The sequence below is a fragment of the Dromiciops gliroides genome, chromosome 2 (assembly GCF_019393635.1).
Source record: "Dromiciops gliroides isolate mDroGli1 chromosome 2, mDroGli1.pri, whole genome shotgun sequence".
Lineage (NCBI taxonomy): Eukaryota > Metazoa > Chordata > Mammalia > Microbiotheria > Microbiotheriidae > Dromiciops > Dromiciops gliroides.
In genome coordinates this window covers 196,312,469-196,334,800 of record NC_057862.1, presented here as the reverse complement: position 1 = coordinate 196,334,800, position 22,332 = coordinate 196,312,469, and the positions used below count along the sequence as shown (strand labels likewise).

Sequence of the window (22,332 nt, the reverse complement as noted above, 5' to 3'; positions counted from 1 at the left end):
AAGTCACTTAACTCCAATTGCCTCACTTAAAAAAAAAAGTTATTGGGAAGGGACATTATTAGTCAGCAGGTATTTATTGACACTGTGCTGGGCACTAGGGGAAAGGGAAATACAAAAGTATCAGACAGGATTCCTGCCCTCAAGAGGCATTTAATCTAATTGCCTTCAGCCATTTCCACTTGGCATGGACCCTGCCCTGTGACAGCTACTCAGTGTAACAGGTCCCTTCACCAGACACAAGCAGAAAGGAGTATGGGGGAAAGGGAAGAAAGTGAGTAGAGAGGACTTTCTTCTATAGTGTAAGGCTGGGGTATAACCGTAGGGGAAGTTTTTAAGGAGAGTGCTACTTTCCTTAACTGCTGTCCATTCCTGCTGTTAGCTAGATATGACTTGACTGTCCAGCTCAGCTCTGTCTCTCCACCCCTCCCCCCATCTTTCATACACAGAGGAGTGGTAGAGGAAATCTGCTGCCAGGCTCCTGGCTAACAACACAATGACACCTCAGCCCTGGAGTTACGCCAGCCAGGAGCCAGGAACAGCTGGGATATTGCAGGCTTTGTGGTCTGGAAGGAGCTAGATAAACTGAGACAGCTCAGTCCAGGGGCAGACTCCTTAAGGGATAACTCCCCCAAGCCCCCAGCATGACTATATAAAAACAACAGTGACAAGTAGGCTCCCACCCACCCTGTGTGCTGTAGTGAATAGGGCACTAGACTTGAGTCAGAAAATTGTTGTTCTGTCCTTGCTGACTCTTCTTCTTCTTTTTTTTTTTTACACGGGCAATGGGGTTAAATGACTTGCCCAGGGTCACACAGCTAGTAAGTGTCAAGTGTCTGAGGCCGGATTTGAACTCAGGAACTCCTAAATCCAGGGCCGGTGCTTTATCCACTGCGCCACCTAGCCACCCCCTTGCTGACTCTTCTTAAACCCATTTGGGGTTGTCTTGACAGAGCTACTGGACTGGTTTGTCATTTCCTTCTACATTTTACAGGTGAGGAAACTGAGGCAAACAGGGTTAAGTGGCTTGCCCAAGATTACACAGCTACTAAGTATCTGAGTCCAAATTTGAACTTAGGTTTTCCTGACTCTACTGCATCACCTTAACTGCCCTGAGTTAGGAAGACTTGGGGTCAAATCCTGACTCTGAAACTAACTGTGAGCAAATCATATAACCTACCTAGGACTCAGTTTTCTCATCTTTTGGGGGGAGGGGGGGTGAGGCAATTGGGGTTAAGTGACTTGCCCAGGGTCACACACCCAGTAAGTGTCAAGTGACCTGGATTTGAACTCAGGTCCTCCTGACTCCAGGGCCGGTGCTCTATCCACTGCACCACCTAGCTGCCCCCATCCCTCTTGTTTTAAAGATGAGAAAACCAGGGCAGCTAGGTGTGGCAGTGGATAGAGCACCGGCCCTGGAGTCAGGAGGACCTGAGTTCAAATCCGGCCTCAGACACTTAATACTTACTAGCTGTGTGACCTTGGGCAAGTCACTTAACCTCAATTGCCTCACTAAAAAAACAAAACAAAACAAAAACCAAGAGGGATGCAACCCTGGATTCAGGAGGACCTGAGTTCAAATCTGGCCTCAGACGCTTGACACTTACTAGCTGTGTGACCTTGGGCAAGTCACTTAACCCTCATTGCCCCGCCCCCCCCCAACCAACCAAACAAAAAACCAAGAGGGATGGACTCAATGGCCCTTCAGGTTCTTTCTGGCTCTAAATCTAAAATTCTGTAAACATTGAACTGGGCTCTCCCACCCCACCCACCTGACTCCCTCTGGCTGGGGTCTAAAGAACTTTGCACTCATTCCTTCACCCAGCCACCCTAGAGTAAACTCCAGGGACAGCTAGATGGTGAGGTGTGCAGAGCCATGGGTGAACAGTCAAGAAGACTCATCTTCTGGAGGTCAAATCAGACCCCAGACATGTACTAGCTGTTTGACCCTGGATACTCTAGTTTCTTTGCCAAGAAAACCCCTATGTGGTTATAGAGATGTGTGCATTTGTGCACTTATACATATTAACTGAGAAACAGTTTGAGGTCATAGAGAGGCCTGGGTTCAAGTTCTTCCTGGTACTGAACAACTTAGGCTAGGGCTCAAATGGACCTTAGAGACTGTTGAGTCTAACCTTTCATTTTACATATACGGAAACTGAGGTCTTTCAAATTTGAACCCTTTCAGTCCTTTAGTTTCATCCATTTACTCTAAGGCGCTGATCACTTTTTTTTTAATTTTTTAAATTTTATTTCATTTTTTTGGAGGGCAATGAGGATTAAGTGACTTGCCCAGGGTCACACAGCTAGTGTCAAGTGTCTAAGGCTGGATTTGAACTTCCATCCTCCTGAATCCAGGGCTGGTGCTTTATCCACTGTGTCACCTAGCTGCCCCTGGCACTGAGCACTTTTCAAGTGCAGATACTGTTGGCTGGAGAAATTCTGAGGAAAGCCTTGTTGTTCAGTCATTTCAGTTGTCTCTGACTCTATGTGAGCTCATTTGGGGATTTCTTGGCAAAGATACTGGAGTGGTTTGCCATTCATTTCTTTCTCTAGTTCATTTTATAGATGAGGAAATTGGGGCAAACAAGGTTAAGTGACTTGTCCAGGGTTACACAGCTAGTATGTGTCTGAGGTAAAATTTGAACTCAAGTCCTCTTGATTCCAGACCCAGCACTTTATCCACTGCACCACCTAGCTTCTCTGATCTGGCTGGTGAAGGGACTCAAAACCACATTCTGTGATTTTTTTTTTTTCACTTGGAGGACCTGGAAAGGCAGGCTGGCACAGTGGATAGGGCATTGGACTTAGAGTCAGAAATGTCTGAATTTAAATCCTATTTCAGACACATTTTTAACTGTGTGATCCTGGGCAAGTCACTTAACTTCTGTTTGCCTCAGTTTCTTCAACTGTAAAATGCGGACAATAGTAGTACCTACCTTCCAGAGTAGTTGGGAGAATCAAATGAGATATTTGTAGTGTGCTTAGCATAGTGCCCTGAATTTAATAGTGCTCTTAGTAGGAACTTAATAAATACTTGTTTCCTTCTTTCCTTTCCTTGTGTCTCAGTTTGCTTATCTGTAAAATGAGTCAGACTCAATGGCTTCTAAGGTCCCTTTCAGCTCTAGTTCTATTATCTTATGTTTATCCTAAAAAAGCAAATATGTAGGGGTACGATAGGGGAACATTTTGATTGTCTTCAACAATTTTAAGAGTCCTGGAGAGGAGAGGAGGGTAATAAAGTCTTTTTCTGCTTGGCCCTGGAGGATAGAACCAAGGAGAGAGTAAGCTATAAAGAGGAAAATGTCAGATTTAATATGAGGACCAACTTCCTGACAATTAAATCTCTCAGTTGGAACAGCTAGCTGGTTCAGTGCCAGGCCTGGAGTCAGGAAGACCTGAGTTCAAATCCCACCTTAGATACCTACTAGTTGTATGACCCTGGGCAAGTCACTTTACCCTATTTGCCTCACTTTCCTTATCTGTAAAATGAGCTGGAGAAAGACATGGCAAACTACTCCAGTATCTTTGCCAAGAAAACCCCAAATGGGCTCACAAAGAGTCAGACACAACTGAAATGACTGAACAAAAAAATCTGTCCCAAAATGGATTGGGCTTGTCGGTAATGAGTTCCCAACAGCTGTTGTACAGAGGGCATTCACGATTCCCACAAAAGTTGGACTAAATGATGTCTGTTATTCCTTTCCAACTCTAAGATTTTGTGATTAGGGGATCTGGGAAGAGGTTTTCATAGTCAGATAAACACAATGGATGCTAGATGGAGGATGAGGGCTAACTGCTCTAGTTTCTCCTACCTCAGTTTCATCTGGGGTTTAGCAGTCAGCGTGAGCACAGCAAGGGGCCATAGTGGATAGAGTGCCGGCCTTGGGGTCAAGAAGATTGGATTTTAATTCAGCCACAAACTTCTTCTTCTTCTTTTTTTTTTTTTTTTTTTTTTTGTGGGGCCATGGGGGTTAAGTGACTTTCCCAGGGTCACACAGCTAGTAAGTGTCAAGTGTCTGAGGATGGATTTGAACCCAGGTACTCCTGAATCCAGGGCCGGTGCTTTATCCACTGCGCCACCTACCTGCCCCCCAGCCACAAACTTATAGTCGTGACCCTGGGCAAGTCATTTAACCTTTTTCAGCCTCAGTTTCCTCATTAAAACTGGCATAATAATAATAATACCCACCTGAGAGGTTTGTAGTGAGGATCGACGGAGACAGTACAAAGTACCTGGCAAATCTTAAGTCATTATATAAATGCTAGCTGTTATTATTGTGGTGGGGGCTGGGAACAGACAGACTATTGATGAGCAGAAATGGATGAAGGCAGTTTACTGCCTGCCACAATGAGGGGGAAGTCCCACAGGTGGGACAGGTCAGGTATCTATGCTATGCCAGCTTGGGCAGCAAGCATTCCCTGCTCCTCCTGGCTCCTTCTGTGTGGGCGGGGTCCTGTGGAGTGTCCCAACCCAGGAAGGGGGGGCAGCAACTTCCAGAAGCAGGGTGTGGGAGCTGGGAACTGAACAGTAGAGTTATTGAGGTAGCCGCCGATCTGTCACCTGTTCTGCCTGCAGGCATCAAGGTCTGGGGCTGAGGCTATAGAAACCCACGCTGCCACTCCCGGAGTGGTCGTGGCTATGGGCACCTGCCCAGGGCTGGATGCATGTAGGAGGAGAGTAGGGTGCCAGGACTGGGAGAATGATTGCCAGACCCAGTCCGCTGGAGGCCAACCCAGACCAGGCCCTAGGGACTATTTGTATTCCCCTTTCATCTAGAACCCACAACAGAAGCAGAGTAAACAAGGGGTTGGCTGTGAGATGGATGGAAGGTAGGCTGTTGGAAACACTATAATGTTTATTTTTTAAAATTAAATTAAGATTTTAATTAACAAGCATTTATTTTTCTCTTCCCTATCTCTTTCCTCCCTCCCCCATTTAAAAAGAAACAAAATAAAACTTCTGTAATATATATGCATGGTTTAAGCAAAATTAACTCCTACATTGTCTCATTCTATCATTTCTCTGCCAGGGGATGGGTAACATAGTTCATTTTTTTTTTTTTGCTGGGCAATGGGGCTTAAGTGACTTGCCCAGGGTCACACAGCTAATAAGTGTCAAGTGTCTGAGGTCGGATTTGAACTCAGGTTCTCCTGAATCCAGGGCCAGTGCTTTATCCACAGCTGCCCAGTAGCATAGTTCATCATGTTTTTGTTGTCCAGTGGTGTCTGATGCTTCATGACCCCATTCTGGGGTTTTCTTGACAAAGATACTGGAGTGGTTTGCCATTTCCTTCTCCTGCTCATTTTATAGATTAGGGAACTGAGGCAAATGGGATTAAGTGATTTGGCCAGGGTCATACAGCTAGTAAGTATCTGAGTCCAGATTTGAACTCAAGTCTTCCTGACTCCAGGGCCGGTGCTCTATACACTGGGCCATCTGGCTGCCGTAAGTCATTGTAGGTCTTCTGGAATCATGGTTAGTCATTGCCTCGGTCCGAGTTCTTGTCTTTAAAAGTTGTTTGCTTTTACAATATTGATAATTGTGTAAATTGTATTCCTGTTTCTGCTCTTTTCTCTCTGTATCAGTTTATTCAAATCTTCTTTGTTTTTTCTGGAACTGTCCCTTTCATCATTTCTTATGTCACAGTAGTCCATTACATTCATCTACCATAATTTGCTTAGCCATTCCCTAGTTGATGGGCATCCCTTTAGTTTCCACTTCTTTGCTGCTACGATAAGAGCTGTTTTGTCCCTATGGGCCCTTTTCCACTCTTCGATCTCTTTGAGTCTGAAACTTTTTCCACTCATGACCCCTTTTTGCTGGAGAAATTTTTATGTGACCCTGGTTATATAGGTATATAAAATAGCTATACATAACCTTTTACTGTTATCAGATTTTTTGTGACCCCATATGGGATTCTGACCCACAGTTTAAGAAGCTTTGTAGAGGCTATTGCTGGGTCAGATAGTATGCACAGTTGAGTGACATTTGGGGCATAGTTCCAAGTTACTTTACAGGATGGCTGTATACTCCATAATGTTTATTTTATTTTATTTTATTTTATTTTTGTGGGGCAATGAGGATTAAGTGACTTGCCCAGAGTCACACAGCTAGTAAGTGTCAAGTGTCTGAGGCCAGATTTGAACTCAGGTCCTCCTGAATCCAGGGCCCGGGCTTTATCCACTGCGCCACCTAGCTGCCCCCATAATGTTTAAGCAGAGGTATTGAGACCCTAGAGACAGCTGGATGGCTCACTGGATAGAGTTGTCAGGCCTTGAGTCAGGAAGACCTGAGCTCAAACCCAGATTCAGACACTTCCTAGCTGTGTGACCATGGGCAAGTCACCTAACCTCTGTTTGCCTTAATCCACTAGAGAAGGAAATGGCAAACTACTCCAGTATCTTTGCCAAGAAAATCTGACAGATGCTATAGGCCACAGAGTCACAAAAGAGTCAGACACAACTGAACAATTAGAGACCCAACAGAGGGAATTGATATCTTATTTTAGGAATCAGGATCTTAGAACTGGAAAGAACTTAAAAACACATCCAGCACAGCCTTTAATTTAGCGGATTAAGAAACTGAGGCCTAGAAGCATGAGGTGAGTTCTCCAAAGTGCCCCTCCTCCAGAAGGGGACAGAGCTACAATTCCAATCCACGATTTCAGTGTTCTTTCCACCATTCCACAATTCTTCTTTTCCGGCCCCACCTCCAAACCCACTGATAGCCCAGCATAGGTGAAGTGAGGCCCCAGCTCTCAGAGTAATAATAGCAATAGTTGGCACTTATATAGGGCTTTCAGGTTTGCGAAGTGCTTTAGATATCTTATTTCATTTGGATAAAGGAGAAAAGAAGTTCCTCACATTCCATGTCACATGCATGTCTTAAAGTATGAGCTCTCTTCAAGAGAAATCCCAGTCTCTGGCACCATAGTATTCTCATACCCCACCCCCATCATCATGATAACTAACATTTATGTAGCTTTTACTATGTGCCAGACACTATGCTAAACAATTCACAATTATTATCTCTTTTGATCCTCATAACAACACTGGGAAGTAGATGCTACTGTTAGCTCCATTTTGCAGATGAAGAAACTGAGGCAAAGAGGGGCTAAGTGGCTTGCCCAGGGTCACAGGTTGGATTTGAACTCAGATCTTCCTGGGCCTGGGGCTCTCTCCCCTATACCACCTAGATGCCTTTTAGTAGAGGAAGACCCTCATAAAGGCCTGCCTGGAATTAAGTAGTATCTTCCTAACAGGTTTTCACACCTCTATTTTGTTCCCAACCCAGTCAGTTCCTCTTTTATGTGCTTGCTGCTTCCAGACTTGTCTTCTTCAGAAGACTGTCTTTCTAAACAATCATGTCACTTCTCTGCTCAAAAATCTCTTTGCCTCTCTGTATTGCTTACCAAGTAAAGTTCACACTTGCTGTCTGGCATTCAAGGCCTGTCACAATCTGGCACCAACCTACCTTCACAATCTTATTTCATATTACATTCCTTTACATGTTTTATGCTTCTACCAAGCTGCATTACTCTGCTAATCATATCTAGTACTTTGCCACTTCCCCACTTTTGCCCAGGTGGTTCCCTAGGCCTGGAATGACCTACCTCCTTTCCTTGCATATTGAATTTTTTTTTTTTTTTTTGGTGAGGCAATTGGGGTTAAATGACTTGCCCAGGGTCACACAGCTAGTAAGTGTCAAGTATCTGAGGCCGGATTTGAACTCAGGTCCTCCTGAATCCAGGGCCAGTGTGCTATCCACTGCGCCACCTAGCTGCCCCTTGCATATTGAAATTTTAAACATCCTTTAAAGCCAAACTTAAATGTCATGAAGCTTTAAGCCCTAATGCTACCCCCTCAGCTAGAGCAATTGGTAACAGACTTTCCCCACAACTACTGAGACCTCACATAACTCATATGTGTGTGTATATGTGTGTATGTATGTATGTATGTATGTATGTATGTATTATAATTATTTGTATTTATGTAATCTCTGCCTGATAGACTGTAAGCTCAATGAAGGCAAGGATTATTTTATCTTAAAATGTGTGTATCTCTGGGGTAGCTAGGTGGCGCAAGTGGATAAAGCACCGGCCCTAGATTCAGGTAGACTTGAATTTAAATCTGGCCTCAGACACTTGACACTTACTAGCTGTGTGACCCTAGGCAAGTCACTTAACCCTCATTGTCCCAATAAGTAAATAACAAACTTCTGTTTTAAAAAAGGGGGGGGGCAGCTAGGTGGCGCAGTGGATAAAGCACCGGCCCTGCATTCAGGAGGACCTGAGTTCAAATCCAGTCTCAGACACTTGACACTTACTAGCTGTGTGACCCTGGGCAAGTCACTTAACCCCAATAGCCTCACCCCCCCCCCAAAATGTATATCTCTATATATACATACATACATATATATATACACACACACATACACAAACACACCAAGATCTATATCTATTTCTATATATATCTTGGTATCTAATATCTGTATATATCTATATATCTATCTAATATATATATATCTATATCTCCAAAGTTTAGCACTGAGCTATTTGCCATAGGTACTTAACAAAAGGGGAAGGAGTGTAAATTAAACTGGAATCCTGAGTCATTTATTAGTTAAATGTTTATTGAGTATCTATTATGTACAAAGCACCATAGGACTGAAGATAACCATCTCTCTCAGTGGTCCTTTTTGTTTTTAAAAATAATTTTTTACTTATTTAATTAAATATTTACCAATTACATGTAAACAATTTTTAGCATTCCATTTTTTAAAAGGAGTTTCAAAGTCTCTCCCTCCATCCCTCCCCCCACTCCTTGAGAAGGCAAGCATATGATACAGGAAGTCATGCAAAACATATTTCTGTATTAGTTATATTGCAAAAGAAAACATACACAAAGCAAGAAAAATAAAAGGTGTTTTTTGTTTTGTTTTAAGTATGCCTCAGTCTATACTCAGAGTTCATCAGTTCTCTCTCAGGAGGTGGATAGCATTTTTCATCATGGGTCCTTCAGAATTGTCTTGGATCATTGTCTTGATCAGGGTAGCTGAGTCTTTCACAGTCAATCATCACTACAATGTTGTTTCTACCACATACAATGTTCTCTTGTACAATGCTCTCAGTGGCCCTTATCTTACTGACAAAAGGGACTATTTCCTGGGTAGGTAGATGGCTTCTCTTGGAGTAGGAAGAGGTGTGACTCAGTCTGAGCTTTTTTGCGAGGGGGTGGGGGCGCTTTGGTTTTTTGGCGGGGCAATTCAGGGTTAAGTGACTTGCCCAGGGTCACACAGCTAGTAAGTGTCAAGTGTCTGAGGCTGGATTTGAACTCAGGTCCTCCTGAATCCAGGGTCAGTGCTCTATCCACTGCACCATATAACTGCCCCTCAGTTTGAGCTTCTAGGGGAAATTTGCCTTTATTATCAATTTTGTAAGCAAAGAGTAGCTCTGCAGGTAGGTGAGGAGGGTGGGGATAAAGAAATAGAAAGGCCTAAAACTGATGTGAATGGAACAAAGTGGGGTCATGGGTTCATAGCTTAGAGCTGAAAGGGATCTTAGTGGTTATCTCATCCCACCATTTTATCTTTTTTTTTTTTTTGTGAGGCAATTGGGGTTAAGTGACTTGCCTAGGGTCACACAGCTAGTAAGTGTTAAGAGTCTGAGGCCGTATTTGAACTCAGGTCCTCCCGACTTCAGGACCAGTGCTCTATCCACTGCACCACCTAGCTGCCCCATACCATTTTATCTTAGAGGAGCAAACAGGCCTAGAAAGGTAAGTGATTTGCCAAAGTTTATATAGGTGCTAGATCTCCAAGGCAGGATTTGCATCCAGCTCATTTGAGTCATCCAGTTCTCTCGGGGAAAATGAAAGCAGGACTTATGGTTACGAGCTATAGGAACAGCCCTGTCTTAGGGCAAGTTGTGGAAACCCAGGAACCAAGAGGAGAGATCTGAATTGGAGACATCTCCTTAAACAATTCTTGCCAGCCAAGGGCCTACTGAGAGAGGTCTAGAGGAAGGAGAGACGCTCAAAGCCCAGCTCCTATACTCAGGTACAATTTGAATCAGACTCAAAGCCTCCAACCCAGCTATTCATGCAGCCCTGATCTGTCCAAGACACAAAACCAATAGCTAGCTTAGGGCCTCAGTTCCCAGTTAAAAGTGAAAGGCTCTGCTCACATTCCCTCGGGCCCCTTGAAGCCACTTCCTGTCATGCTTTGTTCCCCTCCCCTCCCCACTCCCCTCTTTCCTGTGCTGCTTGTTGGTATTGGCAGCCACTGGGTGGGATAGGCACTTTTGTCTCTCCCTCCCACCGGTCCCCAGGGAGCAGGGTTGGGTGCAACTGCTCCCTGGGCTTCTCTAGCCCTATGCCCTGTTCTCAGAAAGGCTCCATTGTACTCCAGACTGCACCCTACTGCCCGCCTCTCCCTGGGGCTCCTGGGAGGAGAACTTGAAGTACCTCTCAGGATGGGTGATGGGGCCAACAGGTGTGTTACAGCTATGTTGAGAAGTTCAAGAAAGAGGAGGGATAGTGGGTTGTGTTTGTAGGGGACAAAGAGGGATGATGGGGGCAAAGGGGTTGTTATTCATTCATTTCGGTTTTGTCTAACTCTTCGTAACCCCACATGGGGTTTTCTTGGAATGGTTTGCCATTTCCTTCTCTGGATCATTTTACAGATGAGAAAACTGAAGCCAAAAAAAGGCAAGTGACTTTTCCAGGGTCACAGTCTGAGGTTGGATTTGAACCCAGGAAGATGTGTCTTCCTGATGCCAGACCTGGTACTCTATCTACTGTGCCACTTATTTGCCCCTGGAACCTCCAGAGATATTATATATATATATATTAAACATATATAATATATATAATAAATAAAAATAAACTATCTCCAGTTTATCTCCTTAAATATATATAAATATATATAATATATAATATCCAGAGATATTATATATATAAAACATATAATAAACATATAATATATAATAAATAAAAATAAATATATATATATTTAAGGAGATAAACTGGAGATAGTTTATTTTTGTTTTGTTTTTTGGTGAGGCAGTTGGGGTTAAGTGACTTGCCCAGGGTCACACAGCTACTAAGTGTCAAGTGTCTGAGTTCAGATTTGAACTCATGTCCTCCTGAATCCAGGGCTGGTGCTTTATCCACTGCACCACCTAGCTGCCCCATTTTATCCTCAGCATAGGTTTTCTTTCTTTCTTTTTTTTTTTTGAGGGGCAATGAGGATTAAGTGACTTGCCCAGGGTCACACAGCTAGTAAGTGTCAAGTGTCTGAGGCCAGATTTGAACTCAGGCCCTCCTGAATCCAGAGCTGGTGCTTTCTCCACTGTACCACCTAGCTGCCCCACAGAGATTATATTAAATAGAGTGGAGGGGAGGGAGGAATGAGCATAATGGCTATCAGCAAAACTCAACTCTTCTTTTATTATAATATACCCCTAATCCTTATCTTCACCCTACTTGGGGCCAATGCCCCCTCCTACCAGTCATGTCCCTTAGTACATTTACTTAACAAATATTTGTTGAGCAATCACAAAAGTCCAGGAACAACTTTCTACTGCTATACCCCAAAGTCTGTACCCCAGATCTTGAACTAAAGGGTTTCTTCTTGCTTTTCCACCAATGCCAAGGAGCAGCTAAATGGTGCAGTGGATAGAGTGCCCAGCCTAGAGTCAGGAAGATCTGAGTTCAAATCCAGATTCAGACACTCAGTACCTGTCACTTAAGTCTGTTTGCCTCAGTTTCCTTGTCTGTAAAATGAGCTGGAGAAGGAAATGGCAAACCACTCCAGTGTTTTTGCCAAGACAATCCCAAATGGGGTCAGGAAGAATCAGACACAGCTGAAATGAATGAACAACTCCTTTGCCTACATGACTGAAAAGGACTCAACCACCACCAACACCAATAGACTAGACCCTATCTCCCTTCTTCTCTATTCTGAATGCTGAGAAACACTGGCAGGTGCCTCTTTTTCCCTGGTTACTCAGTTAATTTTAATTTTTTTAATTCAAACAAGGCAAGGTGAGGGGTGAAAAACTTTATTATGGAATTGAGGGACCAGTAACCCACAACAAAAGAAGGTTCAGAGTTTAAGTTGGTAAAGTTAATGTAAAGGTAGAGATATGACTGCCATTTAATACTGTAAGCTTCTATCCAAGTTTTTTGGCCAAACTACTGCTTTATCTTTTCTTCTGTCCTTCCTAATTCCCCCCAACTAGGTTGTTGAAGAGATGCTAGAGACCGTAGATATCCACCTCATTTGTGAGAATAATCAGTGGATTCTAGGGTGTACTGGAGCCAGATTGAGCTAGCTCCTGGCTGATTGTTAAATTTTCAGTGTGACCATTTATATTTCGGAAATTGGCAAATGCTAAAAATCAGGTATTTATTTATTGATTGTCTGGATTTAACACGGTCATGGAGAAAATGTTAATAATTCAGATTAAACCTAAAAGTGTGTTTTACATAATACATTTATTTTCTTCTTTCTTCAGAGAGCTTGTTGTTAAACATTTATCAGAACACTCTGGAGCTCTCATAAAGTGAAAAAAATCTGCTACACATTCACCTTTTTTTTTTTTAAGTGTTTATTGAACACATATACAAGGCACAGTGTTAGCCATGGGAATACAAAGGCAAATTGAAAAATAGTCCCTGCCCTCTGAAAGGTTACAGTCTACTTAGATTTCTATACCTGTATCATATTACATTTACTAACTTATGCATGATTCTAGCAGATTGCCTGACTTCCTCAGGCATTATTCACTTTCTTTGTGTCACAGACCCCTCTGACAGTCTGGTGAAACCTATGGATCCCTTCTCAGAAGAAAGTTTTTAAATGCATAAATTAAAATACTTGGGATTTCAAAGGAAGGCAATTATGTTGAAATATAGCTATCAAAATATTTTTAAAACAAATTCATGGACCCTACGTTAATAATGTCTGTTTATTTTTCTCTTTTATTTGTTAAAATTTGTTTAAATTATTAAGCATTTGTTTCTCCTCTTTACCTTACCCCTGAAAAAGAAAAGGAAATCACAATCCCTGTAAAATAAATATGCATATACTATTTCTCATTTTTTAATTGCTTTTGTGGGTTTTTTCTTTTGGTCTGTTTCTTCTTTCACAACATGACTAATAATAAGGAAATATGTTTTACATGATTGCACATATATAACCTATATCAAATTGCTTACTATCTTAGGAAGGGAGAAAATTTGAAACTCAATTTTTAAAAAAATGAATGATAAAAATTGTCTTTACCAATCCCAGAGGACTAATGATGAAGTATACTATCCACCTCCAAAGAAAGAACTGATATTAATTGAATACAGACTGAAGCATGCTATTTTTCACTTTCTTTCATTTTTTCCTTTTACTCAAGTTTTCTTATACAAAATGACGAACATGGTAATGTTTTACATAATTGCACATGTATAACCTACATCTGATTGCTTAACCCCCCCCCCCTCAGGGAGGGGGTAGAAGAGGGAGGGAAAGAGGGATAAAATTTGGAACTCAAAACTTTAAATAAAAACGTTTGTTATTTTTTGTAAAAATGTCTTTACATATAGTCGGGGGGAAATGCTATTTTTAAAAAACTATGCACAATCAAGAGAAACAAATTCTCATATCGGCCATGTCCAAAAATGTGTGTATCTCGTTTTGCATATTAGTCAATCACCTCTCTGTCAGGGAACGGATGATATTCTTCATCATTGGTTTTATGGTTGATGATTGCATTAATTAGGTGCTTAAAAATCTTTCAAACGGCTCATTTTTTACATTTCATATTGTATTTTTTATGTAATGTCGATGTTAGATAGGATATCCCAAAAGTCTTAGTATAGCTTTAAGCTATTAAAGCTCTTGTTTTAGGGAGAAAAGAAATGACTCTCTCTGAGCCTCAATTTTCTCATCTAGAAAATGGGGATAATAGTATGTATCCCACCCATTTCACAGGGTTTCGTGAGGAAAACAAATCATTGGGCACTATGTGAATGTGAGAGAAGATAACAATGATGATGAATTATTTCTTCCCTTAAAATTTTGTTCCAGTGTCTTATCACGTCATGATTGTGGCCTTGGATTCTCCAAGGTCTGCCACCAAAACACAGACACCTAGCAAGGCAGAAAGGCTTTAAATACAAGCTCAGTGACAAACTGTTGTCCAGTGATATAGCTCAGGGAGGCCCATCAGCAGAAGGCTGGAGACCAGGTGGTGAATTTATTTGGCTATAGCAACTCCTGAAACCGTTTTCTAAGTAAGGGAGGGGTGTGTGGAGGGTTTGCTGGCTTATGATCTGTGCTTCAGGAGGGAGCTGTTACACCTCAGAAATCCAGGTACACCACAAGTGCTGAAACAAAGAAAGGCATTTCTTCCTAAGGGTTTAAGATACTGTTGAATTCTAGGCCAAGCATCAGATTCACAGGGCAGTTCTTGGGAGTCCGTTTCTAGGTTATACACTCCCTTGTTAAAGCAGCAGAGGGCAGAGCTTTGCCACTGGGAATAGAGCGGAAGTAAGGGCAAGGAATCTACCCTATGGTTGGTAGGTAGGTGTTGGGCTCTGGCAGCAGTGAACCTGGGGATGGCAGTTCCTTTGAACAAGTGGTGACAAGCAGTCCTGTCTCTGCCTACACCTCTACGGAGACTGAGAGCCATTTCCTGACCACTTAGTTATACCCTAGCTCTTGGCCTTGATAGAGTGGGGGAAGCATAGATGGGAACAATGACAGGAAAGACACATGGCTTAGTCTACAAGCCGGTATTTATTCACCCACTGCCCAGGGGCCAAGAGCTTAATGAATGAATGAAGGAAAAGCATTTATTAAGTGCTTACTTGATAAATGCCAGTTGCTGTGCTTAGCACTAGGGATATAAAGAGAAAAAGACAGCCCCTGTTCTCAAGGAGCTCACACTCAGTTGGGAAAGACAAGACACACAGGAGCTTCGGAACAGCTGGGAAGGCCTAGAAGTCCCAAGGGCTCAGCTACAAAGCAGACGGCAAGGCCCAGAATCTTAGGATGCACTGGGGTTGCCAGCCCTGTTAAAGTGGCCCACCACTACTTGGGGATGGGGTGGGGAGGGGGAGCTTAATGGCACCATGGTCTTTGCTTAATCTAGGTACAGGGATTACCTGGACTTCGGAGTTTAGCCTGGAGCAGCTTCTGGGACTGAAGGGACCAGTGTCTGAGAAGTGGGGAGGAGGAAGGAAGGGGATAGAATTTGGAACTCAAAATTTTAAATAAAAATGTTTGTTATTATAAAAAATTTAATTTTTAAAAAAGGAAGTCAGGATCATAGATTTAGAACTGGAGGGGTCTGCAGAGGTCCTCAAGTTCCCCTTCTTATTTTACAGATAAAAGAAACTGAAGCCTGGAAAATTCTAGTGGTCTGCCCAAGTTCAGCCAGGATTCAAACCCAGGTCCCCTTGACTCAGTGGCCCAGGACCTTATAGATGCTTAGGTGGTTATCTAAAGTAGGGGATTCTTAATCTTTTTGGTGTCCTGGACCCCTTTTGGCAGCCTGGGGAAGCCTATGACCCCTTCTCAGAATGTTTTATAATGCCTAAAATACCCAGAATCACAAAAGGAACCAATGATATAAGTCTGTGTGTGCTCCCTGTAGGCAATTTTTATTCAGCTCTTTGTTCTACTTCCCTCCTCCTCTACCCTCTACAGCTGGCAATCCTAGAGGACTATGCTGACCCTTTTGATGCCCAAGAAACAGGTGAGGGCACGGTGGCGCCAGCAGGGCCGCCAGAGAAGATACCAGAGAATGATGGCTACATGGAGCCCTATGAGGCTCAGAAGATGATGGCTGGTGAGCACCGGGGCAACGGAGGGCAACAGTCAATGGAGAGAGATGTAGTGCAAGTTTGGTGATAGATTTGAGGGACTAGGTTTTCCTAGTTCTAACACCTTACAAGAGTGCATAGATTCACTTGTCTCCTTCATCCCAGCATCCTGCAGTAATAGAGCTAGAAGGGGCCTTTGAGTTTACATTGCCCCCATCCCCTTGTTTTACCTAGGAGGAAAATGCTAAGTGATTTGCACAGTGCTTAGCACAGTTCCTGGCATATAATAGGTGTTTAATAAATGTCAATGGATTGATTTGCCCAGTTGCACAGGTAGTTAGCAGCAGTGCTTAGTTTAGAATCTAGTTGCTGTAATGATAAGGGATGCAAAAGAAATGTGGGACATGACCCTTACCACTATCCTTGAAAAGGAAACATGATTTACACCATCAGAGATAATGCAAGATACTGATAAGAAGTATTGGTCTCACCTTTGGGGATATTCATAGTTGCTGGCAGTGCAGAAGGAAGGAGACAAGACAGTGAAAGAGACATCGAAGAGGCCATTAGAGAGGTAACGGAATCAATATGAGTGTAGTCAAGAAGGCAGAGAAGTCAGTATGGCAGAACACATGGAGAGAGCTGACCTTGAAGCCAGAAAGACCTGGGTTCAAATCCTTCCTATGATACATCCTGGTGGTGTGACCCTGGGCCAAGCCACTTAATTTCTCAGTGCTCTCGGCAACTCTAAGGCTCAGAGGTGCCAACTTGAACCAAGAGAGGGCTTTTCCTCACCTGGGAGTGTTCTAGACCAGTGAAATCAGAGGTCCAGTTCCTTGTCTTCCTTCGTAAGGACAAAACTTCATGAAGAACAGTGCCATATGCAGCCAAAAAGGAATTCTTTGGTTGCGAGTGACAATGGTTTTCCATTGTACCTCAGGAAAATGGGGGTGGAGGTGGAGCTTTCAACCTCCTGCTGGAACAATCCTGGGTCCTGTGTGTGCCTCTGCCAACTAAACTAGCCAATCCCTTCTTCTCTAGGCTTCCCCTTCTCTGAATCTCCCAGAGCATGTGTGGGGAATATGTAGCTCTGATGTTCTACCCTAGAGCCAACTCCGTTTCCTCTCTGAGGGAGGCTTTGATGGTGCCCTTTGAATGGAAGCATTAGGCCTTGAATCAGGATAGACATGAATTCAAATCCAGACTCAGACACTTATTAGCAATGTGACCTTGGGCAAGTAACAACATCAGTCTGTTTCCTCATCTGTAAAATGGGGATAATAGTAGCTCCCAAGGTTGTAAGACTCAAATGAGATAGTGCCTAGTCATAGTAAGTGCTGTATTATTATTATTATTATTTATTTATTTATTTATTATTACTCGCTGTCAGAGATGAGGCTCTGAGCTGGCTAGGGCTTGAAATTCCTTTCCTTTCCTCTCACTGCCTCACCCTGGCAGAGATCCGAGGCTCCAAGGAAGCAGCTGCCAAGCCCCTACCCCTGTATGACACCCCCTATGAACCAGTGGAGGAAGGGCTCACCCCTGACAGTGAGGGGGCTGGTCGGCCCCGGGAGTCCCGTCTACCTGAGGATGATGAGAGACCCCCTGAGGAGTATGACCAGCCTTGGGAGTGGAAGAAGGAGAGAATCTCCAAGGCCTTTGCCGGTAAGTCTCCAGGCAAGGAGAGGGCAGGCTTGGGTGGGAGGCCTCAAGGTATCCCCTCAGGTGTCTTGTGGGCATCCTGCTAGAAAGCCAACCTCTGGAACCCCAACTACTACCTCCCCGCAAAGTGTGGAGATGCATGGAGCGGGACACCTTAATATAGGGCGTCTGCTTCATTGGAGAGGTGAAGAGTTGGGATGCTGCTTAGGGAGGCAGAGCCATCCTCTAGCACCCTAGCACCTGCTGTCCAGAGATTGGCCATCGGGCAGCTCTGGGTGGTAGGGGTTACTTTCTTATCACTTTCTTCTAGCCCCTGTACTCTTAAATTATCTTGTCAAAAGCATCCTTTACAGGGGCAGCTAGGTGGGGCAGTAGATAGAGCACCGGCCCTGGAATCAGGAGGACCTGAGTTCAAATCTGCCTCGGACACTTAACACTTACTAGCTGTGTGACCCTGGGCAAGTCACTCAACCCCAATTGCCTCACTTAAAAAAAACAAAAAACATCCTTTACTCCTTCCTGTCCATTAGGTGTACCACTCTGGGGTCTTGAGCCAGGTCAGGTAGATTGAGCAGTATGGGAATGGAAGGTCTCAGGAGCCCAAAAGGGCTAGGCTCTAGAATGAGCAAAAGGGAAGGCAATCGGCACAGATGTTTACTGAACACAGAGCGTGTGTCATCGTGGGGGGCAGGGAGGAAAAGTGGGTGTTAGGAGAGGTACCTTAGAATTATTGGTTCCAAAGTTTTTTTGCAGAACCCGTGTTTGCTCATCTGATATGAGGAAGATTGTTGAGGGGAAAGATGGTAGTTAAGAGGACCCAGAATGGAGATTCCTGGATCCCAGATGTACCCTCCCAGGAATCTGTCCTAGAAAGGGAGAAATAGTGGGGGAAGAGGGTAGGAAGAGGTCCTGAGAAGGGAAAGGAAGAAAGGGCCACTCTAGTTCCTGAACTCATGAGGAAAAGACGAAGCATTTTAAATCCCCTCAACCATCTGCCATTCACTGTGTCTTCTTCCTCTCAGTGCCTCCCCAAGGCCCAAAGGGAATGGGCCCTGCCCCCTTCTTTCTCCTCTCCCCTTCCTGGGGTTGAGCCCTTAGCTAGACTGGGAAACCACAGGTTTCTCATTTGCTTCCTAGGAGCCCAAGTGTGTGTGTGCAGCTGAGGATGGGCCACTTTATCTCCTGAAGTCTCCTTGGAGAATCAATACTGTTTGTATTGCTTAATGGGAAAATCTATGCTCGTCATTAGGAAACCTCGTTAGCAACCCCGTGGCCGCCAGTGGCATTGCTCCTCTAATTGGCAATGCTCTGGATCTAGGGGGAAGTTAAATTTTAATCATGTGTTTCTCCCCAAGTCTAGGTATTATTGACAGGCTGCAACTAGGATACCCAATCCCACTGTTTGGAACTAAGTGTGGGGGGAGGGGAAGCAGGACTTGTAAAGAGATGGGAGGGGTTATAAAAGGAGGGCTACTGCATCCCCTCATTCTCTTAGCCCTAGGTCACTTTTTTCTAATCACTAATCAGTGCCTGGATTAGACAGCTCTTCCCCCAAACCCGAATACCTCAACCATCTCCTGCCAGTGGTCCCTTCAGAGCCCCAGAGGCTTGCAAGCAGTAGGGTAGGGTAGAAGGAGGACAGCCTAGGCTGGCAAAAAGCCCCTCCCCGCCCCCCCCCCCAATCTTGCTTCTTCCCTGAACCTCCAGCTGAACAGGCCAGGTCAGCCCTTGAAGTACTTTGCAGGGACTTCCAAGGGACTTATACCATGCTAGTCTCCAGTCACTCAGCCTCCCATTCTGTCAATGAGGCCGTTCTGAGAATCCCCCCATCCCTGTGCCCACATCCCCTTGGCTCTTTCCCACTTAGCCCTCTTACACATTCTTCCTTCGGGCTCTCCTGCACTCTGGGTTTCTGTGTCTCAACCTCTATTTCTCTGTCTCTATCTGCTTCTGTCTTCCTACCTCTGCCTCTGCCTCCAGTTGACATTAAGGTCATCAAAGACCTACCATGGCCACCGCCTGTGGGACAGCTGGACAGCAGCCCTTCCCTCCCTGATGGGGATGGGGACATCTCTGCTCCGGTCTCACCCCTCCTCCCTGAGCCCAGCCTGGAAGACAGCAGTGGTGGGTTGTGAGACTGGGGGAATACTGGGAAGGGTGGGCCCGATGATAGGCTCTGTCTTAGGGTGACAGGCTCCTCTTGTTTCTCAGCTCTGAGGCTCCTTCCTTCAGAATAGCATATGGAATGGGGGAAGGGAGGAGGGAAGAATAGAACAGAAAGGAACTATGCATTGGAAAGAAGTACACAGGGTAAATAGGGAATCCCCCTTCTTCCATGCCCTGAGAAAATTTATTGGTTGAGAGGAGGGATCCAAAATTCTTCCCTCTCGGGTGTATGGCCCAGGGCCAGCTAGCAAGGCCTTATAGTGCTTTTTGGGGGGTCCCAAGGCACATGTCCTTACCCCTGCTCCAAAATGTATTTAACTCCTCTCCCAACTCATTTGTTTGGGTTACACACTGTCATCTTATAAATTCTCCTTTAAAATCCATACATTTGGGGCAGCTAGGTGGTGCAGTGGATAGAGCACTGGCCCTGGATTCAGGAGAACCTGAGTTCAGATCCGGCCTCAGACACCTAATACTAGCTGTGTGACCCTGGGCAAGTCACTTAACCCCAATTGCCTCAGCAAAAAAAACCAAAACAAACAAACCAAAAAAAAAAAATCCATACATTTCTGAGAAGCTAATTTATTGAGTCCCTAACTTAATATGGCAATGAATTTATCCAGTTAAATTATTGTGAATGAGGGACTTACTTGCAGGAGATCTTAGCCTGGGCCCTATGAACTTACAGTTTAAATATTTTGATAACTATATTATGATTATAATATAATGACCCCTTGGTAATCCTATATATTTGATGCATTTCAACTCATTATTCTGTGAAGGGGTATAAATTTCACCTGCCTGCCAAAGGGGGTCCCTGACCCTGACCCTGGCCCCCTTCCTCTAGACCAAGGAGTCATGGTGGCGGCATTTATCAAAAGGAGTCTAAAGAAGGCCAAAGGGAGAGGCATTGAGGTGACCTCCTTACCAATATTGCCTTGTACCCACTTTTGCATCCTCACTGCTTGAATAGGACATCTCAGGAGAGTCCCTAGCTGTGTGTCTGGGTGCTGAAGTCTATCCAGACCAGTGTGGCTCAGGCTACACAACATACGTGTGTGTGTGTGTGTATGTGTGTGACCAGCTGTCTACACCAGCTGACCTCAGCCATCAGGCTTGCCCTGCTCTGGGATAAGAGAGAACAGACAGACACCGAGGCAGTTGTATCTGCATATGGGGGTGGGAGGGGAAGGAGTGGCCCTTCAAGAAAGTGATTTCAGTCCTTGGGGAAAGGAGGGAGGGTAGGCAGGCAAACAGAGGCTCTGAGCAGGATTAGCCTGTCAGGATGGCACTGAAGGGAATCCAGTAATTGTTCTAAGATCGATAAGTCATTTCTGGAGAGTGGCTTGGCAGGGTGATGTGGGGAACGGTAATGAACTCTGAGAAGGGGAGAGAAACAATATTATCAAGCATTGAAGCCACCCTTGGGGGGATGGAAGAGAGAAGGTTGCCTGGACACCCTAGAGGGAAAAGCTTAAGTGGTTTCTTGTGTTCCTTTTCTCTTTGCTTCTTTCCAACCTTCCCTTTCCCCTTCCCCCACTTCCTTTCTCCACCTAACATTGTAACTGGGGCCCCTGCATGGAATGATATCAAATGCATCAAATACTAGACGGGGGTGGTGGCTAGGTTTACTTTTCCTGGGTCACGAATCTAGAAACTGAGGCAAGGAGCAGGGAAGCAATTTTCTCAGGGTCTTTCTGTGAACTGGTGGCGCAGCTAGGAGAGACCATGGGGTCCCCTGACCTGCATGAGGTTCCTTGCATGCCCTTTGGCGTCCCTATCCTGGCTGCAGGAAGTCTAAGGGATAGGAGATACTGCCCATATCCATCTGAACCTGGATATAGACAACTTTTGTCATAGGTGTTGTTTGTTCTCCACAGCCCAGTTTGAAGGGTCCGAGAACTGCTTGTCACCCAGCAGGGAAGAGAAGGGTCGGCCCCTTCCTCGGCTTCCCGGAGGGAACTCTAAGGCGATGAAGCCCCTGAGCATTGAGCCCAGCAGTCCCCTGGGGGAGTGGACAGACCCCGCCCTGCCTCTGGAAAACCAGGTGTGAGTGTCTGTGTCCCGTTGGGGCTCCCTCCTACCATGACCCTCACCTCCTGCTGGGACCAGAGACTCTTGGATTTGGGTATTCCCCACCCCAACTCCAATCCTGCAGTGGGAGGCCTCCCTATGCACAGGTTTAGGCCTGCAGGGCATGGCCTGGGAGGAGACATCCTGAGTGGGTACCCCCTAGATAGCTTTAGCCAGAAGGAGACAAGCAGACATGTCCTCCCTCCTTCTCCCCCTCAGTTGGTACCATGGGGCCATCAGCCGAACAGATGCCGAGAACCTGCTGAGGCTATGCAAGGAAGCCAGCTACTTGGTGCGAAACAGTGAGACCAGCAAGAATGACTTCTCCCTCTCCCTCAAGTGAGTATAGGTGGGTGGGAGGGCTGGTTGAGTGAATAGTAGGTTAATGGGAGGGGGGGCCTAGAAGGTTCAAGGAAAGAGCAGCTCTGACATTCAAATCAGGGGCAGGAAGGGTCTCTAGTTTTCTGCTTTCATACGTAGGCCAAGTTTTGGGTGTACCCTTTACCCTATAAGTCCTGAAGATGAAGCACAAGGCAGGGTCCACAGGGCTAAAGAAAGGGCCATTATTTACTAAGTAAAAGGGGGATATGGCTTGATGCCACTTAATCC

General features: G+C 44.8%; 1 protein-coding gene across 7 annotated transcripts in view; it reads left to right on the top strand.

Moving 5' to 3' along the window:
• SHF (Src homology 2 domain containing F) overlaps window positions 1-22,332 on the top strand; it is a 32,905-nt gene that overhangs the window by 5,134 nt on the left and 5,439 nt on the right. For 6 of the 7 annotated variants that reach the window (XM_043989149.1, XM_043989156.1, XM_043989151.1 and 3 more), the window contains 5 exons: window positions 15,707-15,848; window positions 17,281-17,487; window positions 19,465-19,608; window positions 21,531-21,699; window positions 21,943-22,062. In XM_043989149.1, the coding sequence (XP_043845084.1) occupies window positions 15,707-15,848; window positions 17,281-17,487; window positions 19,465-19,608; window positions 21,531-21,699; window positions 21,943-22,062 (782 nt within the window). The remainder of the gene's footprint in view (window positions 1-15,706; window positions 15,849-17,280; window positions 17,488-19,464; window positions 19,609-21,530; window positions 21,700-21,942; window positions 22,063-22,332) is intronic. The other variant, XM_043989150.1, reaches the window with a different exon arrangement.